At 41.5% G+C, this 21,149-nt stretch overlaps 1 protein-coding gene across 1 annotated transcript in view; it reads right to left on the minus strand.

Moving 5' to 3' along the window:
• Window positions 1–2,530: 2,530 nt before the first annotated feature.
• The window catches only part of LOC121379992 (broad substrate specificity ATP-binding cassette transporter ABCG2-like), a 45,252-nt gene continuing 26,633 nt past the window's right edge, over window positions 2,531–21,149 (minus strand). Inside the window, exons 9-17 of the mRNA XM_041508700.1 lie at window positions 21,029–21,137; window positions 14,070–14,135; window positions 12,222–12,307; window positions 10,193–10,282; window positions 9,254–9,378; window positions 7,493–7,647; window positions 6,103–6,192; window positions 4,655–4,707; window positions 2,531–3,761 (exon numbers count right to left, since the gene is read on the minus strand). Coding sequence (XP_041364634.1) covers window positions 3,611–3,761; window positions 4,655–4,707; window positions 6,103–6,192; window positions 7,493–7,647; window positions 9,254–9,378; window positions 10,193–10,282; window positions 12,222–12,307; window positions 14,070–14,135; window positions 21,029–21,137 — 925 coding nt within the window. The 3' untranslated portion in view covers window positions 2,531–3,610. The remainder of the gene's footprint in view (window positions 3,762–4,654; window positions 4,708–6,102; window positions 6,193–7,492; window positions 7,648–9,253; window positions 9,379–10,192; window positions 10,283–12,221; window positions 12,308–14,069; window positions 14,136–21,028; window positions 21,138–21,149) is intronic.

The following is a 21,149-nucleotide window of genomic DNA, read 5'->3' on the forward strand; positions in this document are numbered from 1 at the left end:
TGTCTGTCATGTGTCTCTCTGTATGGGTGTTTGTGTGTGTGCGCACGCGTGCGTGTGTGTTATTATAGTTATACGTTATAATTTTATTATTTTTAAAGAATCATGCGAATGTGCAGGCGTTTCAGCAGGAGGGGATCTAGACCAGGCGACCAAAGTTTTAGGGGATCGAGTCATGTTCCCCCGGAAAATATAGGCTAATCGCTTCACAGTAAACAAAATGGATACGTCGGGGACCAATCAAATATGTTTGTTTGTTGTGTTTAACATTACTGGAGCACATGCATTGATTAATTAATCATCGGTTATTGGATGTCGAACATTTTTAGTAATTCTGACTCCGAGGAAACCCGCTACATTTTCCCAATAAAATATTTCGCGGAAGTAATGCTAGTCTCAAACTACCAACTGACAGCATAAGTTGGCCAACTTTTTGCTGTCACGACTTCTATGACTGCCCAGTTGCTAGTCTGAGCGCTCTTACAACTCGATTCTCGTCGTATAACCCATTATTTGTTAATCTGACCGCGGGATTGGGGGGGGGGGGGGGGGGGGGATTACGACGCAATTGTCGACTTTCTGCTGACAGTTGGTAGTCTGACCCAGCATTAGCGAAACGTTTGCTGGCTGAACTTGGGAATGATGTTGGCAAATCGTGTTTGTCACCATCCAATTACAAATGCTGAAAACACCCCACCGCCTCCAAAACACATTTCATATTGTTTTTCTGTAGATTTAGTTAATTAGTGCTTGGAATAGCACACATCAGAGATAAAAAATCAGATCAGCTAGTGGCCTTGCCAGACTGGAGGACGTGGGATGGACGTGCCTAAACCTCTTTTGGATATATAGGCACATAAATGAAGTGACAGTAACAGAGTTAATGCATGCAAATTTAAACATCAATAAAAGATATAAATTATAACAAGCTAGCTCAATGATGGAAAACCATTTATTAATTACAGGGTATTATAACGTTATGAAGTCACTGTGTGTTATTTTTCATTGGTCAACAGTAACAGTTAACAGGATAGCTACAATTTAGTTGACAATTTGTAACATAAGGCCATTATAAATTAAATGATAGATTTTTATTCAAATTGTTTTCAAAATGGGCGAGGAGGGTGAATTTTAAAATTTATACTATATATAAATATATATATATATATATTCAGAACATTGGAAATACTACTTAAGCAAACAAAATAAATAATAATTTCGGGGGGGGGGGGGGGGGGGGGGGGGAAAAAAAACAACAACCGGGAGTTGCCTTTATCTTCAGGGTGGGCAGGGATGAAAATCTAGGTATTTTATAATGGCCTTATAGTTGAAAATACATATGTGTAAAGACAGTATAACATATTATGCTTATAATGTAGTAGTGCTGGTATAAAGTGCACCTACTGGCTGGGGCTAGTGGGAATTTCACTGTTATAATGTAGTAGTGCTGGTATAAAGTGCACCTACTGGCTGGGGCTAGTGGGAATTTCACTCTTATAATGTAGTAGTGCTGGTATAAAGTGCACCTACTGGCTGGGGCTAGTGGGAATTTCACTGTTAGCTCAGTTGGTAGAGGGGGCGGGACGTAGCTCAGTGGTAGAGCGCTCGCTCGATGCGCGGTTGGTCTGGGATTGATCCCCGTCGTTTGGCCCATTGAGCTATTTCTCATTCCAGCCAGTGCACCATGACTGGTATATCAAAGGCTGTGGTATGTACTACCCTGTCTGTGGGATGGTGCATATAAAAGATCCCTTGCTGCTAATTGAAAAGAGTAGCCCATAAAGTGGCGACAGCAGGTTTCCTCTCTCAATATCTGTGTGGTCCTTAATCATATGTCAGATGACATATAACCGTAAATACAATATGTTGAGCGTCATTAAATAAAACAAATCTTTCTTTCTTTCAGTTGGTAGAGTACTGAGAGTCTGTGGTTCGAATCCCCTCGGTGAAGGTTGATTTTTATCTGTTACAATAATATTTTGGGCAAATCACCATTTAACCCTTTCAACCAGGTGTGATTCCGCTTTCGAACTGACAACCTCAAATTCATCAATAGTACAGTTCAGAAACCATCGGGTGAAATGGTTAAAGCAGAGTGTTCAGACCCACATGAATCATCAGTGGGGGGGGGGGGGGGGGGGGGGCTGTACTCCCCCACTTGAGAACAAAAATATACTCTCCTTTTTTGTCCTACTCTATATAAAAGTAAAGGTAAAATAAAAATGGCTCATGTCCCTCTACTATGGAGGCTGTGACACACCACTGGAGGATGTGTCCACCCCACCTCCCCCCCCCCCCCCCCCCCCCCCCCCCCCCCCCACCCCACTCCAGATCCTATAGGTTGAGTGAAACATGTATTGGCAGCATGGTCATCATTATTATTATTTTAAAATTTTATTGACATTCTAATAATTTAAAGGTTTTGCGAAAATATCTTCATATTTTTACTTGCGAATTTCTAATAGAGGCTATATCTGGAGTGTGGGGCACAATCTTTAGCATTGTCTTTAGTGGTGGTGGGGGATGCACAAGCCAAATTTGAATCTTTATTAATATAGAGATGAGTAAAAAACAAACATGAGCATACAGCATGTTTCTTCTCTAAAATCTTTATATTAAGCCCATTTATAGTTATTACAACAATAAACATTCATAAAAAATGATATTCTTTAAAAGTAGTGGAATAGGCAGATGTCAGTATTATACCAATCCGGTTTTGAGAGGTTTCACTGTATATATATAATTATTTTTTAGAAACAGTTTCTAATGGGCTCCCATGCATCACAAGACACAGAACCGACAAAGTGTTTTCCATGAAATGTGAAATCCTATGGCCTGATAAATCATCCACTGCAAAATGTTCTTGATGGTACAGGATTAGTCAGTCTCCCCCCCGACCCCCACCAAGACAACTAGATCCATCACTGCAAAATGTTCTTGATTTAACAGGTTTAGTCAAATAGTCTTCCACACCTCACCCCCAACACACCTAGATCCTCCACTGCTGTATGTTCTTGACTTAACAGGATTAGTCCAATAAGATCAGGGTTGTTGGTGTTGTGTTTGGCATTACTTACTGTTTTATGAAATAGTCACACACACACACACACACAATCCCCACCCCACACATTCCCACCCCAATCGATATGCCTAGATCCTCCATTGCTGTAAGTTCTTGATTGTACTGGATTAGTTCAATAAGAAGATCAGGGGTGTTGTGTTTAGCAATACTCATTGTTTTGTCTAATAGTCACATACACACACCCCACCCCTGTCAACCCCACCAACATCCTCCACTGCTGTACATTCTTGATTAGTCAAATAAGAAGATCAGGTTGTTGGTGTTGAGTTTACCGATACTCATTGTTTTGTCAAATAGTCACACACCCACCCCTGCTAAAATGCCTAGATCCTCCACTGCAGTACGTTCTTGATTGTACAGAATTAGTTAAATAAGAAGGGGATGTTGGTGTTGTATTTAGCGATACTCGTTCTTTTGTCAAATGGTCACACACCCACCCACCCCACAAATATGCCTAGATCCTCCACTGCTGTATGGTCTTGATTGTCCAGGATTAGTCTAATAAGAAGATCAGGGTTTCTGGTGTTGTCTTTAGCTTAGCTTCTTGATTCGTCTCAGCTGGATGTAGGCCAAGATGAAGGTTATAACTACAAAACCCAAAAGGGCCACTTCCTTCTGCCAGAGATCCCAGGTGGTTGTGTACTGGATACCCTGTGTATCCATATACTTATTTCCAGATGTGCTGAAAATAAAATTGTACGATGTGTTACAATACAATTTGTCATATGTTAATTTGGTAAAGCGCTGGCTTGATGCACGGTTGTTCTGGGATCGATCTCAATCGGAGGGCCAATTGGGCTATTACTTGTTCCAGCCAGTGCACCGTGACTGGTATATCAAAGGCTGTGATATATGTTATCCTGTCTGTTAATATGTGGGATGGTGCATATAAAAGATCCCTTGTTACTAATGGGAAAAATGAAGCAGGTTTCCTCTCTAGTTGTTAGTTGGTTAGTGGTTAGTGAGAGAGAGAAGAGGGTGTAGTGGCCTTACACTTACCCATTGAGCCTTTAAGAACTCGCTCTGGTTTGGAGCCGGTACCGGGCTGTGAACCCTGTACCTACCAACCTGTAGTCCAATGGCTTAACCACTGCACCACAGAGGCCGGTCGTCGGTGTACTAATATAGGTCAGGTCAGGTCATAGGACTTTAGGTGCACATTCAGAGCAAGCTGTTGTAGCGCACGCAGAGGCTGGCACCTGTGTCCAGGACAGGAAAGGTTGGGTGGGTAGAAGTGGGGACCGCCTGCACTGGTAGGTGCAAGGGAGCACCAGCAGTCCAACCGTAGCTGTTAACAGGCGGAGGTGGTATGGTGCTATGGAATTTGGAATGTCCCATAGGATTAAGCCAAAGAGATGGGTGAACATTTTTTTTATGAAGGAATTTAGGTGCAATTTTGAACAGTTGATCTAAATGGAAAGGTAAGGAGCTAGTATAGGTTTAGAATTTAGTAAGCCGAGAGTAGCTCATTAATCTGTGTACTAATACAACTATTATTTATATGCATCTTCACTAGCTAACTGCTGAACGTAAGTTACGTAACCTCTGTATGTTTAGACACAAAGATAAACTCACCAGTTGGTTCCGGTACAGAACATTTGATCCTTCAATTCATTGATTGTCAGTGCCTATAAAAAAGAAATATTTCTGATCATATCAAGGTATATTCTTTTATTATACATGCTTTAGCACTAATTACTGCATTTTTGTTTTATTAATGAAAATGGAATCTTTATCACCAAGTATAATAAGATATGACAACAGCCTCTGTTAAGTATACCTGTTATTTTGAGGAAAACACCCACAACATTTACAACTAGTTATTCGCAAAAAACTGGATCTGTAACACAACATCAAAAGCTATATACAAAATTTCATTTCAATATCTTCAGGCACTGGGTCAAGGGTCATAACTCTGTCAAAAATGGATAAATCACCATGAAAGTCGAAGGTGATCTGTAACAGCATATGATAAAGTTATACAAATGTTTTAGTTCAATGTCAAAAAAATTCATCTGGAAAACTATATACAGGACAGATGGATAGACAGACAACAGACAGACAGAAGGACAAGAGCCAGTTTAAGGATCTGCGGGGCCTGTAGCACAAATAACAGCGAATCCCCCTACCCAGGATATATATTTTGCAACGTCATCGGGGAGAGGGGCCTGTAGCACATGCTACATGTCATACAAGGATAAATCGACTCCGAGAAGGACGGAAATTACAACTTTAGTATCTTCTGGTTGGACCGGTAGGGGGCTAATAACAGGCATGTTAAACATCACAAGGATAGAAATGACAACTTTAGTATCTTCTCTTTGGACCGGTAGGGGGATAATAGGCATGATAAACATCACAAGGATAGAAATGACAACTTTAGTATCTTCTCTTTGGACCGGTAGGGGGATAATAACAGGCATGATAAACATCACAAGGACGGAAATGACAACTTTAGTATCTTCTGGTTGGACCGGTAGGGGGATAATAACAGGCATGATAAACATCACAAGGACGGAAATGACAACTTTAGTATCTTCTGGTTGGACCGGTAGGGGGCTAATAACAGGCATGATAAACATCACCAAATTTTATTTACTCAATAAAATTAATTAAGGGTCAGTCGACCTTTATTGGTCATTATTACTATTATTATTATAATATCATATGTTTTAGAGTTTGTTTTGTTTAACAACACCACTAGAGCACATTGATTTATTAATCATCGGCTATTGGATGTCAAACATATGATAATTTTGACAAAGTCAGAAGGAACCCGCTACATTTTTCCATTAGTAGCAAAGGATCTATTATATGCACCATCCCACAGAAAGGATAGCACATACCACAGCCTTTGATATACTAGTCATGGTGCACTGGCTGGAACAAGAAATAGCCCAATGGGCCCACCGACGGGGATCGATCCGAGACCGACCACACATCAGACGTGTGCTTTTTCACTGGGCTACGTCCAATCCCCTGTAACAGTTTTAGATGTACTCAGTATTGAAATCCAAACTCACATCCAGGCTGTATCTAATAACACTAAACCACTTGATCCAGCTGATCCAGTCACCGAGGTCATTCAGATTACGTAGTAAGCCACCAAACAACTGAAAGTAAAAAAAAATTAATTAGCTATTTTCAGTAATAATAAAACAAAGTAACTTTTAAAAATAATAAAACTGCTACACCTCCAATTAAAATGTATTACCTCAATTGTTTGAAATTTTTATAAATTATAAATTACATCATTTTTCTAATTGAAATGGAATGAAACAGTATTATAGTAGCAACCCTTGCAATTGTCCACGGCAATCAGCAATGCCGTGGAGTTTGAAATTCTCCACTGCACTTTTTTGCCTTGATCCATACTTAGGTTTTTTTCCAATGACATGTTTTTTGCCGTGGACATTTTCTTAACTGCAGGGGTTGAAATAGTGTCACAAAGACTGTGGTATGTACTATCCTATTTGTGGGATGGTACATATAAAAATATACCTTGCTGCTAATTAAAAAAAAAAGAGTACCCTATGACCTGGTAACAGCAGGTTTCCTCTTACATTATCTATGTGGTTCTTAACAATAATTTGTCTGACACCACATAATCATAAATACAAATGTTTTTGACTATCATTAAATAAAACATTTCTTCCTTCCTTCAAGTGCTACTCAAAGGAATTGACATGAACTGATATGGACAGTTTCAAAAAAGTTTGTTTTATTATCCATTAAAGGCTTTTGTAGGAAATATCGCTGGCACTATTATTTGTGATATATCGCTTCTTATGATCTTGATCGGTCAAATTTTAATCACAAGACAATGTTTTGTTACGTCACTGTGTTTGTTCAGCGCTAAACCTACCATTAGTGACGTCACGCCACTGCCGTTCTGCTAGTTAACAAGTCTACCACTGACATTCAACCCATATTACTGTCGCAAATTAAAAGAATGATAATGGATGATAAAAAGAATACCCCCCTCATGTCTTGTGATATCATAATTTATCAGCACTTGTTGATAAAAGTCTCGGATTTCATACTTTTATCAACTCGTGCTGATAAATTATGATATCAGAAGACACTCTGGGAGTATCCTCTATTTATTTAACACCACTAGAGAATATTAATTTATTAATCATCAGCTATTGGATGTGAAACATTTGGTAATTTGTGACTTGTAGTTTTATAGGAAACCTGCTACATTTTTCCATTAGTAGTAAGAGATCTTTTATATGCACCATCACCCAAACAGGATAGCATATACCATGGCCTTTGGTATACTAGTGGTCTTGCACTGGCTAGAACGAGAAATAGTCCAATGGGCCAACTGATGGAGATCGATCCTAAGCCGACCGTTTTACAAATGGGCTACTTCCCACCATTGAATCTTGACAGTATAACAGGACTTACCATCATAATCACGAATGACATGGAAATACCAAGATTGGCAATGGCAAAGACTCTCACGCCAGCACTGATGGCAAAAGCAATACCAGATGCTGCTAGAGTTGTGAAAAAGAGATTCATGGTGAAGAACAGGTATTTCGCAACAAACTGTTGAAAACCTAAAACACATAAAACAAAATCATGTTTAGATATTTTTTTTCTGAAATGGAGAGGGGTAGCAATATCATTTTTTTGTTGTTATAACCATCAGTTAGATACTGCTTACAAATCAACTGTTGTTAGATCTTGCTTACCAATAACAATCAACTCCTGTCAGATACCACTTACCAATAACAATCAACTCTTGTTAGATACTGCTTACCAATCAACTGTTGTTAGATACTGCTTACCAATCAAGTTCAAGTTCAAGTTCTTTATTCACATTAAGCTTTACAGCTCATCTGTTCATATATAAACAAAAATACATACCCGGTAACCACAGAACAAACTTCAATAAACAAGAAAATATACATGTCACATAAAACAAACTACACACATATGGAAAATGCCTTAAAAAGCTTTTCTTAATTTAACTGCTTTATATAAATGTTTTCCAAAATTAAATAGTTTTAGAATTTTGTACATTATATAATTGCAGTAGCTTAAAAAATTATGGCTTTTTCCAGTAATAAGGTTTAATGTATTTTTTTCTCAAATCAGTATATAAGGGACATTTTAAAATAAAATGAAATTCATCTTCCATAACATTTAAACAGTGAAAACATAATCTATCATGTCACTGTGTATGACTATATCTGCCAGTTTCAATTGCTAACATATGAGATGACATTCTAAATTTTGACACATATTTTCTACAAAGTACTGGAAGTGCTTTCCGTAAATAAAATTAAAGATTGAATGCATCTGTAAAATATTTGTACATAATATATATTGGCGAAATATCAATTTCACTCCTAATATATTGCATAGCTTTGTCTAGAATTCTTTGTTCGATTACAGATAAACATCTAGGATATAGTACTTGATTAAACCATATATCCCCCAAACCCAAATTAATCAATTCCTTTTTTAATGTGGTATACCCAGTTTTGTTCTTTATAATTTTCTACTCTATCATACAAAAATTCATAACAATTCTTCAATATACAATTAGATGTCACTAACAGCTTACACTAGTATTCAATCATATTATATATCCGAAGGTATCTTAATGGATAACGACCAAGTTCTGCATAAATCATTACATTACATGTAAATTTTTTAACACCCAACATTTTGTTTTTTAAATTCCAGATGAATACGCTCAGTATTAGCTCCCTTGTGTGAACCCCATACTTCCGATGCATAATACAAAATACTACCAATATAACAATCAAACAATGATAGCATAGTTGCTGGATTGAGATAAAGAGCTTTAACATTTCGGTTCAATGCAAAAATAGCTTTTCTATCTTGCTCAGACAACATTTTTTCAGCAATATTAAATTTGTTATTATAGTTTAATACAATACCCAGGTATGTAAAGTTATTCAAAATTTCAATACAATTATCATCGTAGAACCATTTTTCATTCTAAGTTTACCTGCATTTCTAAAAACAATTTTTTTTTTCTGCATTATTTACATGTAGATCCCATGTTAGATAATACTTACCAATCAACTGTTGTTAGATACTGCTTACCAATCAAATGTTGTTAAATATTGTTTACCAATCAACTGTTGTTAGATATTCCTTACCAATCAACTGTTGTTAGATAATGCTTACCAACCATCCAGTAAACAATGGTGGAGAAACACACCACCGGAATTAGCCGCATGGGTACAACATCACAAATGACCTTTGCGAGGAAGAATGCAGAAACTCGATAGAATCCACTCGCATTTTCATGTCTGTTACAACAAAAACGTAAGAGAACATACAATTAAGACTCTACCGTATATACCGTTTTCTAAAACCAAATTCAGTTTGTCATAGGAAAACATTAAAATGCCTGTTTGTAGGTGTATCAGTGAATACAGGAAAGGAAATCATGACAACGAGACCATGCAGGCCCCACGCTTATAAACCTTAAAGTCTAGACTTTAATAAAGTCCAGACTTTAACGTCAAGGCAACGCCATTCAAGTAGCATTACGTTAAAGTCTAGACTTTAAGTTTTATAAGCACGGTGCCAGAAGTGGGGTATAACTATGATTATTACCCCAGTGGGCACTCAGGACCTGGAAAATAAAAATCACTGAGAAATTATTAGACAATAGAAGAGAAATCTCTAGTCTTTCATGAACTAGGTCAGATACGATCATAACAACTGTTGGAAGTACGTGAGGCCAGGCATATGTGCAGGAATTTGTGCAGGGAAGGGTGTGTGTGTGTGTGTGTGGGGGGGGGGGGGTCTAAACTGTGGCATGTGAATTTAATTGGTTTAAACATATTTATTTGCTGTAATAATTAACAGTTTTATAAAAGAAATACAACATTTATACAGGCACAGTGGAGCAGGGGGGCTCTAGCCTCTCCAATCATTCTGAAAAAAAAATTATTGGTAGTAAATTTTAAGGCAAAGATGAATTTTACTTGTATGATTCAGGAAATTACATTTCAGGACATCTATTTTTTTTTTTTTTTTTTTTTTTTTTGCTTAAATGACAATAAACATAGTGCTGTGACCTCAATTAATTTACATCTAATTTGCAAATATACTCACATAAAGATGACTCTTTGTTTGATAAAAAGTTCAACTGCTGACATAGCTCCAAACATCTGGTTCATTGTCACAAAGAAAAAGGCACCAATTCTGTAAACAAATTTGTTTTTCTATTTTGTCATACATGTACGGTATATGCATACTTAAACAGACTAAGATTGAGGAATGTGTGGGGGGAGGGACAGGATATTCATCTTTACAAACTAGACTTAAATGCAGCATTTATTTCACTAGCCGTCGGGCATGGCAATAGTAGTTATTTACTAGCCCAACACTGAATGTCACTAGCTATGGGAGTGGGGCTACAATCTAGAAGCCCTGCCCATATTGTTAAAAATATCTTGGTACATGTACATATCAAAGTGTTAGGTCCCACTAGAATGTCAAGTGGGACATAACACTTCGACGTCATACAATGCTATCATTAATTGGCACACCACAGCCTTACCGGAACGTCAACCAAACAAGATAGTGATATAAATTATTAAAATTGATTATGGGTAATATATAGGATATTAAACGAGCTACCATTTCGTATTGTTTATGTCCCTCGTGAAATAAGTTAAACCTCGTGAAATAATTGAAAATTATTTAAAGAGGGACATAAACATATATATGATACAAAATGGAAGCTTGTTTAATATCCTATATATTACCCATAATCAATTTTAATTTATATCACCATCTTGTTTGGGCGACATTCCGGTACACTTATTACTAGTTATTCACTACTGAAAATATACTGGCCATATCATTGAGGTTAGGACTAAGAAGGATCCTGTTATTTTGTACTATTAGTTTTTAGAATATTCCTTGATATTTTAATCAGTGGGTGGGCGAGTGGATGGATGGAGTAAAAGTTTGTTTGTTTTGTTTGTTTGTTTGTTTGTTTGTTTGGTTTAATGACACCACAAGAGAACACTGATTTATTAACTACTGGCTATTGAATTCTGAAATAGTCCTAGAGAGGAAACCCGCTACATTTTTCTATTAGTAGCATGGGATCTTTTATATGCACCATCCCACCAACAGGATAGCATATACCACAGCCTTTGATATACCAGTCAGTGCATTGGCTAGAATGAGAAATAGCCCAATGGGCCGACCGACAGGAATCGATCCCAGACTGACCACACATCAAGTAAGCACTGGGCTACGTCCCGTACTGGACGGATAGAGAGACATTTGGATAATATGATCTCAGCTGTTGGTATGAATGAACAAATGTATTCATTATTAGTGAATGAAGTTTGTTTTTATTAAATTTCAAATATTTAATAATTATGTAACATAGTCTGCAGAAGAAACCCGCTACATTTTTTCCATTATCAGTCAGGTATTTTTTTTAAATATACACTTTCGCATAGACAGGACAGCATATACCATGGCCTTTGATATACCAATTGTGGGACACTGGTTGAGATGGGGGGTGGGACCTAATGGGTTCAGCTAGAAGATTTGATCCTATAACCCAAACACCTAAGGCAAGTACTCTACTGACTGAAACAAAATCCCAACATTAGAAATGCAAGTATAAAAGCGATTAGTTACAGCTAAAGCTTGTTTTGTTTAACAACACCACTAGAGCACATTGATTCATTAATCATTGGCTATTGGATATCAAACATTTGGTAATTATAACACGTAGTCATCAGAGGAAATCCACTACATTTTTCCTGATGTAGTAAGAGATCTTTTATATGCACTTTCCCACAGACAGGATAGCACATACCATGATACAATTAGTTAATTTATAGAGGATATTTCTGACAAAAAACATGAAATTTTCTATTTATTATATAACTTTTGGCAATTTACATTTATTTTTAAAATGCCAGTAGCAAAATAGTTCCGGCTTTCTTACAGTGAAGATAACACTTTGTACAGTGACGATAACACATTTTAGAGTGAAATAGTGAAATGTTCACTCTAAAATGTGTTATCATCACTGAGTGGCTGATAACACTTTTATTTCACTGATATTTTAATATATTTCACTGAATGTTATATAATAAAAATGAATCTTTACCTGTTTTGTATGCCTGATTCCACTGATGAATTGATATCAAAATATATAGTTCCAACTATGAGGGCAAATGTTATTGTGACAAGCATCTGAAAAGAACATTAGTCATATTATACAAAAGTAACATTTTTTATTGGGTATCTTATTCAGTAGTCAAATTTTATTAACCAATCCCTGCAATTATAAAAATGTACATGACCTGTTTTTAAAGTATGTCTAATTGTGGTGTCGAGCATGTGGTTATTTCAATAATTAGTTGAGTCGGAGAAGAAACCAGTTGTTGCCACATATAGGCTACTCCTACACAAAGCATTATGGGATCTTTTGTATGAACTATCCTTATAGTCAGGACAGTACATACCATGACTTTGATGTTCCAGTCCATCAAGGGCAGTCGGTTATGCAATTCATAGCACCTCAGATAAGTGCTCTACCACTGTGCAAGACACGCACATACACACACACACACACACACACACACACACACACACGTGCATACATACACACACACACATGCATATGCACACACACACACACACACACACACACACACACACACACACACACACATACACACACACACATGTGCATACATACACACACACACACACACACACACATGCATACATACACACACACACATACATACACACACACACACACACATACATACATACACACACACACACACACATGCATACATACACACACACACATACACACACACGTGCATACATACACACACACACACACATACACACATGCATACACACACATACACATACACACACACACACACGTGCATACATACACACACATACACACACATGCATACATACACACACACACACACACACACACACACACACACACACCACACACGTGCATACACACACACACATACACACACACATGCATACATACACGTCCATACATACACACACACACCACACACACACACATCCACACACACACACACACACACACACACATGCATACATACACATCCATACATACACACACACATATACACACACACACACACACACATACACGTCCATACACACACACACACACATACACACACACACATATACACACACACACACACATACACGTCCATACATATATACATACACGTCCATACATACACACACACACATACATATACACACACATATACGCACACACCACACATGCACACACGTCCACACACACACATCACACATACACGTCCACACACAAACCACACATGCACATGATACATGTCCACACATACACACACCACACACACACACCGCACATGCACACTCCACACATGCACACACACACACACCAGACACACACATGCACACACCACACATGCACATGCATACACATCCACACATACACACACCAGACACACATATGCACACACCACACATGCACATGCATACACGTCCACACACACACACACCAGACACACACATGCACACACCACACATGCACATGCATACACATCCACACATACACACACCAGGCACACATATGCACACACCATACATGCACATGCATACACGTCCACACACCACACATACACACACACCATACATGCACACACCACACATTCATGCACCACACATACACATACCATGCATGCACATGCACACACCACACATGTACACACCACACACACACACACAGACCAATACAAATACACACTCGCGCGCACACACAAACACACACACACACACACACACACCACCCAGACCAACACACACAAATGCATGTGCACTCGCAGAAACAAATGGAAAACCTAACTAATATACCTTGGTACATACACACATTAACACTTTAAGTTGTTGTCTTTACCTGAATTATAGATGTTTGAGGATTTCTGATGAGATTTAGTACCGATCTTGCAGAAACAATTCTTAGCTAAAGAAAAAACAAAACAAGGCAAATAACATTATTAAAATTTATAAGTGTGTGTGACAAGACTCTAACCCACCTGTGTGACAAAAGACTCTAACCCACCTGTGACAAAGACTCTAACCCACCTGTGTGACAAGACTCTAACCCACCTGTGTGACAAAAGACTCTAACCCACCTGTGTGACAAGACTCTAACCCACCTGTGTGACAAAAGACTCTAACCCACCTGTGTGACAAAAGACTCTAACCCACCTGTGTGACAAGACTCTAACCCACCTGTGTGACAAGACTCTAACCCACCTGTGTGACAAGACTCTAACCCACCTGTGTGACTCTAACCCACCTGTGTGAAAAGACTCTAACCCACCCGTGTGACAAGACTCTAACCCACCTGTGTGACAAGACTCTAACCCACCTGTGTGTGAAAAGACTCTAACCCACCTGTGTGACAAGACTCTAACCCACCTGTGTGACAAGACTCTAACCCACCTGTGTGAAAAGACTCTAACCCACCCGTGTGACAAGACTCTAACCCACCTGTGTGAGAAAAGACTCTAACCCACCTGTGTGACAAGACTCTAACCCACCTGTGTGACAAGACTCTAACCCACCTGTGTGACTCTAACCCACCTGTGTGACAAGACTCTAACCCACCTGTGTGACAAGACTCTAACCCACCTGTGTGAGAAAACTCTAACCCACCTGTGTGACAAGACTCTAACCCACCTGTGTGACAAGACTCTAACCCACCTGTGTGACAAGACTCTAACCCACCTGTGTGAGAAAAGACTCTAACCCACCTGTGTGACAAGACTCTAACCCACCTGTGTGACAAGACTCTAACCCACCTGTGTGACTCTAACCCACCTGTGTGACAAGACTCTAACCCACCTGTGTGACAAGACTCTAACCCACCTGTGTGACCCTAACCCACCTGTGTGACAAGACTCTAACCCACCTGTGTGACTCTAACCCACCTGTGTGACAAGACTCTAACCCACCTGTGTGACAAGACTCTAACCCACCTGTGTGAAAAGACTCTAACCCACCTGTGTGACAAGACTCTAACCCACCTGTGTGACAAGACTCTAACCCACCTGTGTGACAAGACTCTAACCCACCTGTGTGAAAAGACTCTAACCCACCCGTGTGACAAGACTCTAACCCACCTGTGTGACTCTAACCCACCTGTGTGACAAGACTCTAACCCACCTGTGTGTGTGACAAGACTCTAACCCACCTGTGTGAAAAGACTCTAACCCACCTGTGTGACTCTAACCCACCTGTGTGACAAGACTCTAACCCACCTGTGTGAGAAAAGACTCTAACCCACCTGTGTGACAAGACTCTAACCCACCTGTGTGACAAGACTCTAACCCACCTGTGTGACAAAACCCACCTGTGACTCTAACCCACCCGTGTGACAAGACTCTAACCCACCTGTGTGAAAGACTCTAACCCACCTGACTCTAACCCACCTGTGTGACTCTAACCCACCCGTGTGACAAGACTCTAACCCACCTGTGTGACAAAGACTCTAACCCACCTGTGTGACAAGACTCTAACCCACCTGTGTGACAAGACTCTAACCCACCTGTGTGACAAAAGACTCTAACCCACCTGTGTGACAAAAGACTCTAACCCACCTGTGTGACAAAAGACTCTAACCCACCTGTGTGACAAGACTCTAACCCACCTGTGTGACAAGACTCTAACCCACCTGTGTGACAAAAGACTCTAACCCACCTGTGTGACAAGACTCTAACCCACCTGTGTGACTCTAACCCACCTGTGTGACAACCCACCTGTGTGACAAGACTCTAACCCACCTGTGTGTGACTCTAACCCACCTGTGTGAGACTCTAACCCACCTGTGTGACAAAAGACTCTAACCCACCTGTGTGACAAGACTCTAACCCACCTGTGTGAGAAAAGACTCTAACCCACCTGTGTGACAAAAGACTCTAACCCACCTGTGTGACAAGACTCTAACCCACCTGTGTGACAAAAACCCACCTGACTCTAACCCACCTGTGTGACAAAGACTCTAACCCACCTGTGTGACAAAAGACTCTAACCCACCTGTGTGACTCTAACCCACCTGTGTGACAAGACTCTAACCCACCTGTGTGACAAACCCACCTGTGTGACAAAGAGACTCTAACCCACCTGTGTGACTCTAACCCACCTGTGTGACAAGACTCTAACCCACCTGTGTGACAAGACTCTAACCCACCTGTGTGACTCTAACCCACCTGTGTGACAAGACTCTAACCCACCTAAAGACTCTAACCCACCTGTGTGACAAGACTCTAACCCACCTGACTCTAACCCACCTGTGTGACAAAACTCTAACCCACCTGTGTGACAAGACTCTAACCCACCTGTGTGACAAGACTCTAACCCACCTGACTCTAACCCACCTGTGTGAAAAGACTCTAACCCACCCGTGTGACAAGACTCTAACCCACCTGTGTGAGAAAAGACTCTAACCCACCTGTGTGACAAAAACCCACCTGACTCTAACCCACCTGTGTGACAAGACTCTAACCCACCTGTGTGACAAGACTCTAACCCACCTGTGTGACAAGACTCTAACCCACCTGTGTGAGAAAAGACTCTAACCCACCTGTGTGACAAGACTCTAACCCACCTGTGTGACAAGACTCTAACCCACCTGTGTGACAAAAGACTCTAACCCACCTGTGTGACAAGACTCTAACCCACCTGTGTGACAAGACTCTAACCCACCTGTGTGACAAGACTCTAACCCACCTGTGTGACAAGACTCTAACCCACCTGTGTGACCCACCTGTGTGAAAAGACTCTAACCCACCTGTGTGACAAGACTCTAACCCACCTGTGTGACAAGACTCTAACCCACCTGTGTGAAAAGACTAACCCACCTGTGTGACAAGACTCTAACCCACCTGTGTGACAAGACTCTAACCCACCCGTGTGACAAGACTCTAACCCACCTGTGTGACAAGACTCTAACCCACCTGTGTGAAAGACTCTAACCCACCCGTGTGACAAGACTCTAACCCACCTGTGAGAAAAGACTCTAACCCACCTGTGTGACAAGACTCTAACCCACCTGTGTGACAAGACTCTAACCCACCTGTGTGACAAGACTCTAACCCACCTGTGTGACAAGACTCTAACCCACCTGTGTGACAAGACTCTAACCCACCTGTGTGACAAGACTCTAACCCACCTGTGTGACAAGACTCTAACCCACCTGTGTGACAAGACTCTAACCCACCTGTGTGACAAAGACTCTAACCCACCCGTGTGACAAGACTCTAACCCACCTGTGTGACAAGACTCTAACCCACCTGTGTGAGAAAAGACTCTAACCCACCTGTGTGACAAGACTCTAACCCACCTGTGTGACAAGACTCTAACCCACCTGTGTGACAAGACTCTAACCCACCTGTGTGACAAGACTCTAACCCACCTGTGTGACAAGACTCTAACCCACCTGTGTGACTCTAACCCACCTGTGTGACAAGACTCTAACCCACCTGAAAAGACTCTAACCCACCTGTGTGACAAACTCTAACCCACCTGACTCTAACCCACCTGTGTGACAAAGACTCTAACCCACCTGTGTGACAAAAGACTCTAACCCACCTGTGTGACAAGACTCTAACCCACTCTAACCCACCCGTGTGACAAGACTCTAACCCACCTGTGTGTGAAAAGACTCTAACCCACCTGTGTGACAAGACTCTAACCCACCTGTGTGACAAGACTCTAACCCACCTGTGTGAAAAGACTCTAACCCACCTGTGTGACAAGACTCTAACCCACCTGTGTGACAAGACTCTAACCCACCTGTGTGACAAGACTCTAACCCACCTGTGTGACAAGACTCTAACCCACCTGTGTGACAAGACTCTAACCCACCTGTGTGACAAGACTCTAACCCACCTGTGTGAGAAAAGACTCTAACCCACCTGTGTGACAAGACTCTAACCCACCTGTGTGACAAGACTCTAACCCACCTGTGTGAGAAAAGACTCTAACCCACCTGTGTGACTCTCTAACCCACCTGTGTGACAAGACTCTAACCCACCTGTGTGACAAGACTCTAACCCACCTGTGTGACAAACTCTAACCCACCTGACTCTAACCCACCTGTGTGACCTGTGTGACAAGACTCTAACCCACCTGTGTGACAAGACTCTAACCCACCCGTGTGACAAGACTCTAACCCACCTGTGTGACAAGACTCTAACCCACCTGTGTGACAAGACTCTAACCCACCTGTGTGACAAGACTCTAACCCACCTGTGTGACAAGACTCTAACCCACCTGTGTGACAAGACTCTAACCCACCTGTGTGACAAGACTCTAACCCACCTGTGTGACAAGACTCTAACCCACCTGTGTGACAAGACTCTAAGACTCTAACCCACCTGTGTGACAAGACTCTAACCCACCTGTGTGACAAGACTCTAACCCACCTGTGTGACAAGACTCTAACCCACCTGTGACAAGACTCTAACCCACCTGACAAGACTCTAACCCACCTGTGTGACAAGACTCTAACCCACCTGTGTGACAAGACTCTAACCCACCTGTGTGACAAACTCTAACCCACCTGACTCTAACCCACCTGTGTGACAAGACTCTAACCCACCTCTCTAACCCACCTGTGTGACAAGACTCTAACCCACCTGTGTGAGAAAAGACTCTAACCCACCTGTGTGACAAGACTCTAACCCACCCGTGTGACAAGACTCTAACCCACCTGTGTGACTCTAACCCACCTGTGTGACTCTAACCCACCCGTGTGACAAGACTCTAACCCACCTGTGTGAGAAAAGACTCTAACCCACCTGTGTGACAAGACTCTAACCCACCTGTGTGACAAGACTCTAACCCACCTGTGTGACAAGACTCTAACCCACCTGTGTGACAAGACTCTAACCCACCTGTGTGACAAAGACTCTAACCCACCTGTGTGAAAAGACTCTAACCCACCTGTGTGACAAGACTCTAACCCACCTGTGTGACAAGACTCTAACCCACCCGTGTGACAAGACTCTAACCCACCTGTGTGAGAAAAGACTCTAACCCACCTGTGTGACAAGACTCTAACCCACCTGTGTGACAAAAGACTCTAACCCACCTGTGTGACAAGACTCTAACCCACCTGTGTGACTCTAACCCACCTGTGTGACAAGACTCTAACCCACCTGTGTGACTCTAACCCACCTGTGTGACAAAAGACTCTAACCCACCCGTGTGAAAAGACTCTAACCCACCTGTGTGACAAGACTCTAACCCACCTGTGTGACAAGACTCTAACCCACCTGACTCTAACCCACCTGTGTGACAAGACTCTAACCCACCTGTGTGACAAAAGACTCTAACCCACCTGTGTGAAAAAGACTCTAACCCACCTGTGTGACAAGACTCTAACCCACCTGTGTGACAAAAGACTCTAACCCACCTGTGTGACAAAAGACTCTAACCCACCTGTGTGACAAGACTCTAACCCACCTGTGTGACAAAAGACTCTAACCCACCTGTGTGACAAAAGACTCTAACCCACCTGTGTGACAAAAGACTCTAACCCACCTGTGTGACAAAAGACTCTAACCCACCTGTGTGACAAAAGACTCTAACCCACCTGTGTGACAAAAGACTCTAACCCACCCATGTGACAAGACTCTAACCCACCTGTGTGACAAGACTCTAACCCACCTGTGTGACAAGACTCTAACCCACCTGTGTGAAAAGACTCTAACCCACCTGTGTGACAAGACTCTAACCCACCTGTGTGACAAAAGACTCTAACCCACCTGTGTGACAAGACTCTAACCCACCTGTGTGACAAGACTCTAACCCACCTGTGTGACAAGACTCTAACCCACTCTAACCCACCTGTGTGACAAGACTCTAACCCACCTGTGTGACAAGACTCTAACCCACCTGTGTGACAAGACTCTAACCCACCTGTGTGACAAGACTCTAACCCACCTGTGTGACAAAAGACTCTAACCCACCTGTGTGACTCTAACCCACCTGTGTGACAAGACTCTAACCCACCTGTGTGACAAGACTCTAACCCACCCGTGTGACTCTAACCCACCTGTGTGACAAGACTCTAACCCACCTGTGTGACAAAAGACTCTAACCCACCTGTGTGACAAGACTCTAACCCACCTGTGTGACAAAAGACTCTAACCCACCTGTGTGACAAGACTCTAACCCACCTGTGTGACAAAAGACTCTAACCCACCTGTGTGACAAAGACTCTAACCCACCTGTGTGACAAGACTCTAACCCACCTGTGTGACAAGACTCTAACCCACCTGTGTGACAAGACTCTAACCCACCTGTGTGACAAAGACTCTGTGACAAGACTCTAACCCACCTGTGTGACAAGACTCTAACCCACCTGTGTGAGAAAAGACTCTAACCCACCTGTGTGACAAGACTCTAACCCACCCATGTGACAAGACTCTAACTCTAACCCACCCGTGTGACAAGACTCTAACCCACCTGTGTGAAAGACTCTACTCTAACCCACCCACCTGTGACAAACTCTAACCCACCCATGTGACTCTAACCCACCTGTGTGACAAGACTCTAACCCACCTGTGTGACAAGACTCTAACCCACCTGTGTGACAAAAGACTCTAACCCACCCGTGTGACAAAAGACTCTAACCCACCTGTGTGACAAAAGACTCTAACCCACCCATGTGACAAGACTCTAACCCACCTGTGTGACAAAAGACTCTAACCCACCTGTGTGACAAAAGACTCTAACCCACCTGTGTGACAAAAGACTCTAACCCACCTGTGTGACAAAAGAGTCTAACCCACCTGTGTGACAAAAGACTCTAACCCACCTGTGTGAGAAAAGGCTCTAACCCACCTGTGTGAGAAAAGACGTGGCATACAGAACTGGTGGTTGTCTCACTAGAGTTCCACTTTCAAACTGCTTTCTGTACTGAGCATGAATATTATTGGCTTCAGTCATTAGTCTACAATATATT

The sequence above is a fragment of the Gigantopelta aegis genome, chromosome 8 (genome assembly GCF_016097555.1).
Source record: "Gigantopelta aegis isolate Gae_Host chromosome 8, Gae_host_genome, whole genome shotgun sequence".
NCBI lineage: Eukaryota > Metazoa > Mollusca > Gastropoda > Neomphalida > Peltospiridae > Gigantopelta > Gigantopelta aegis.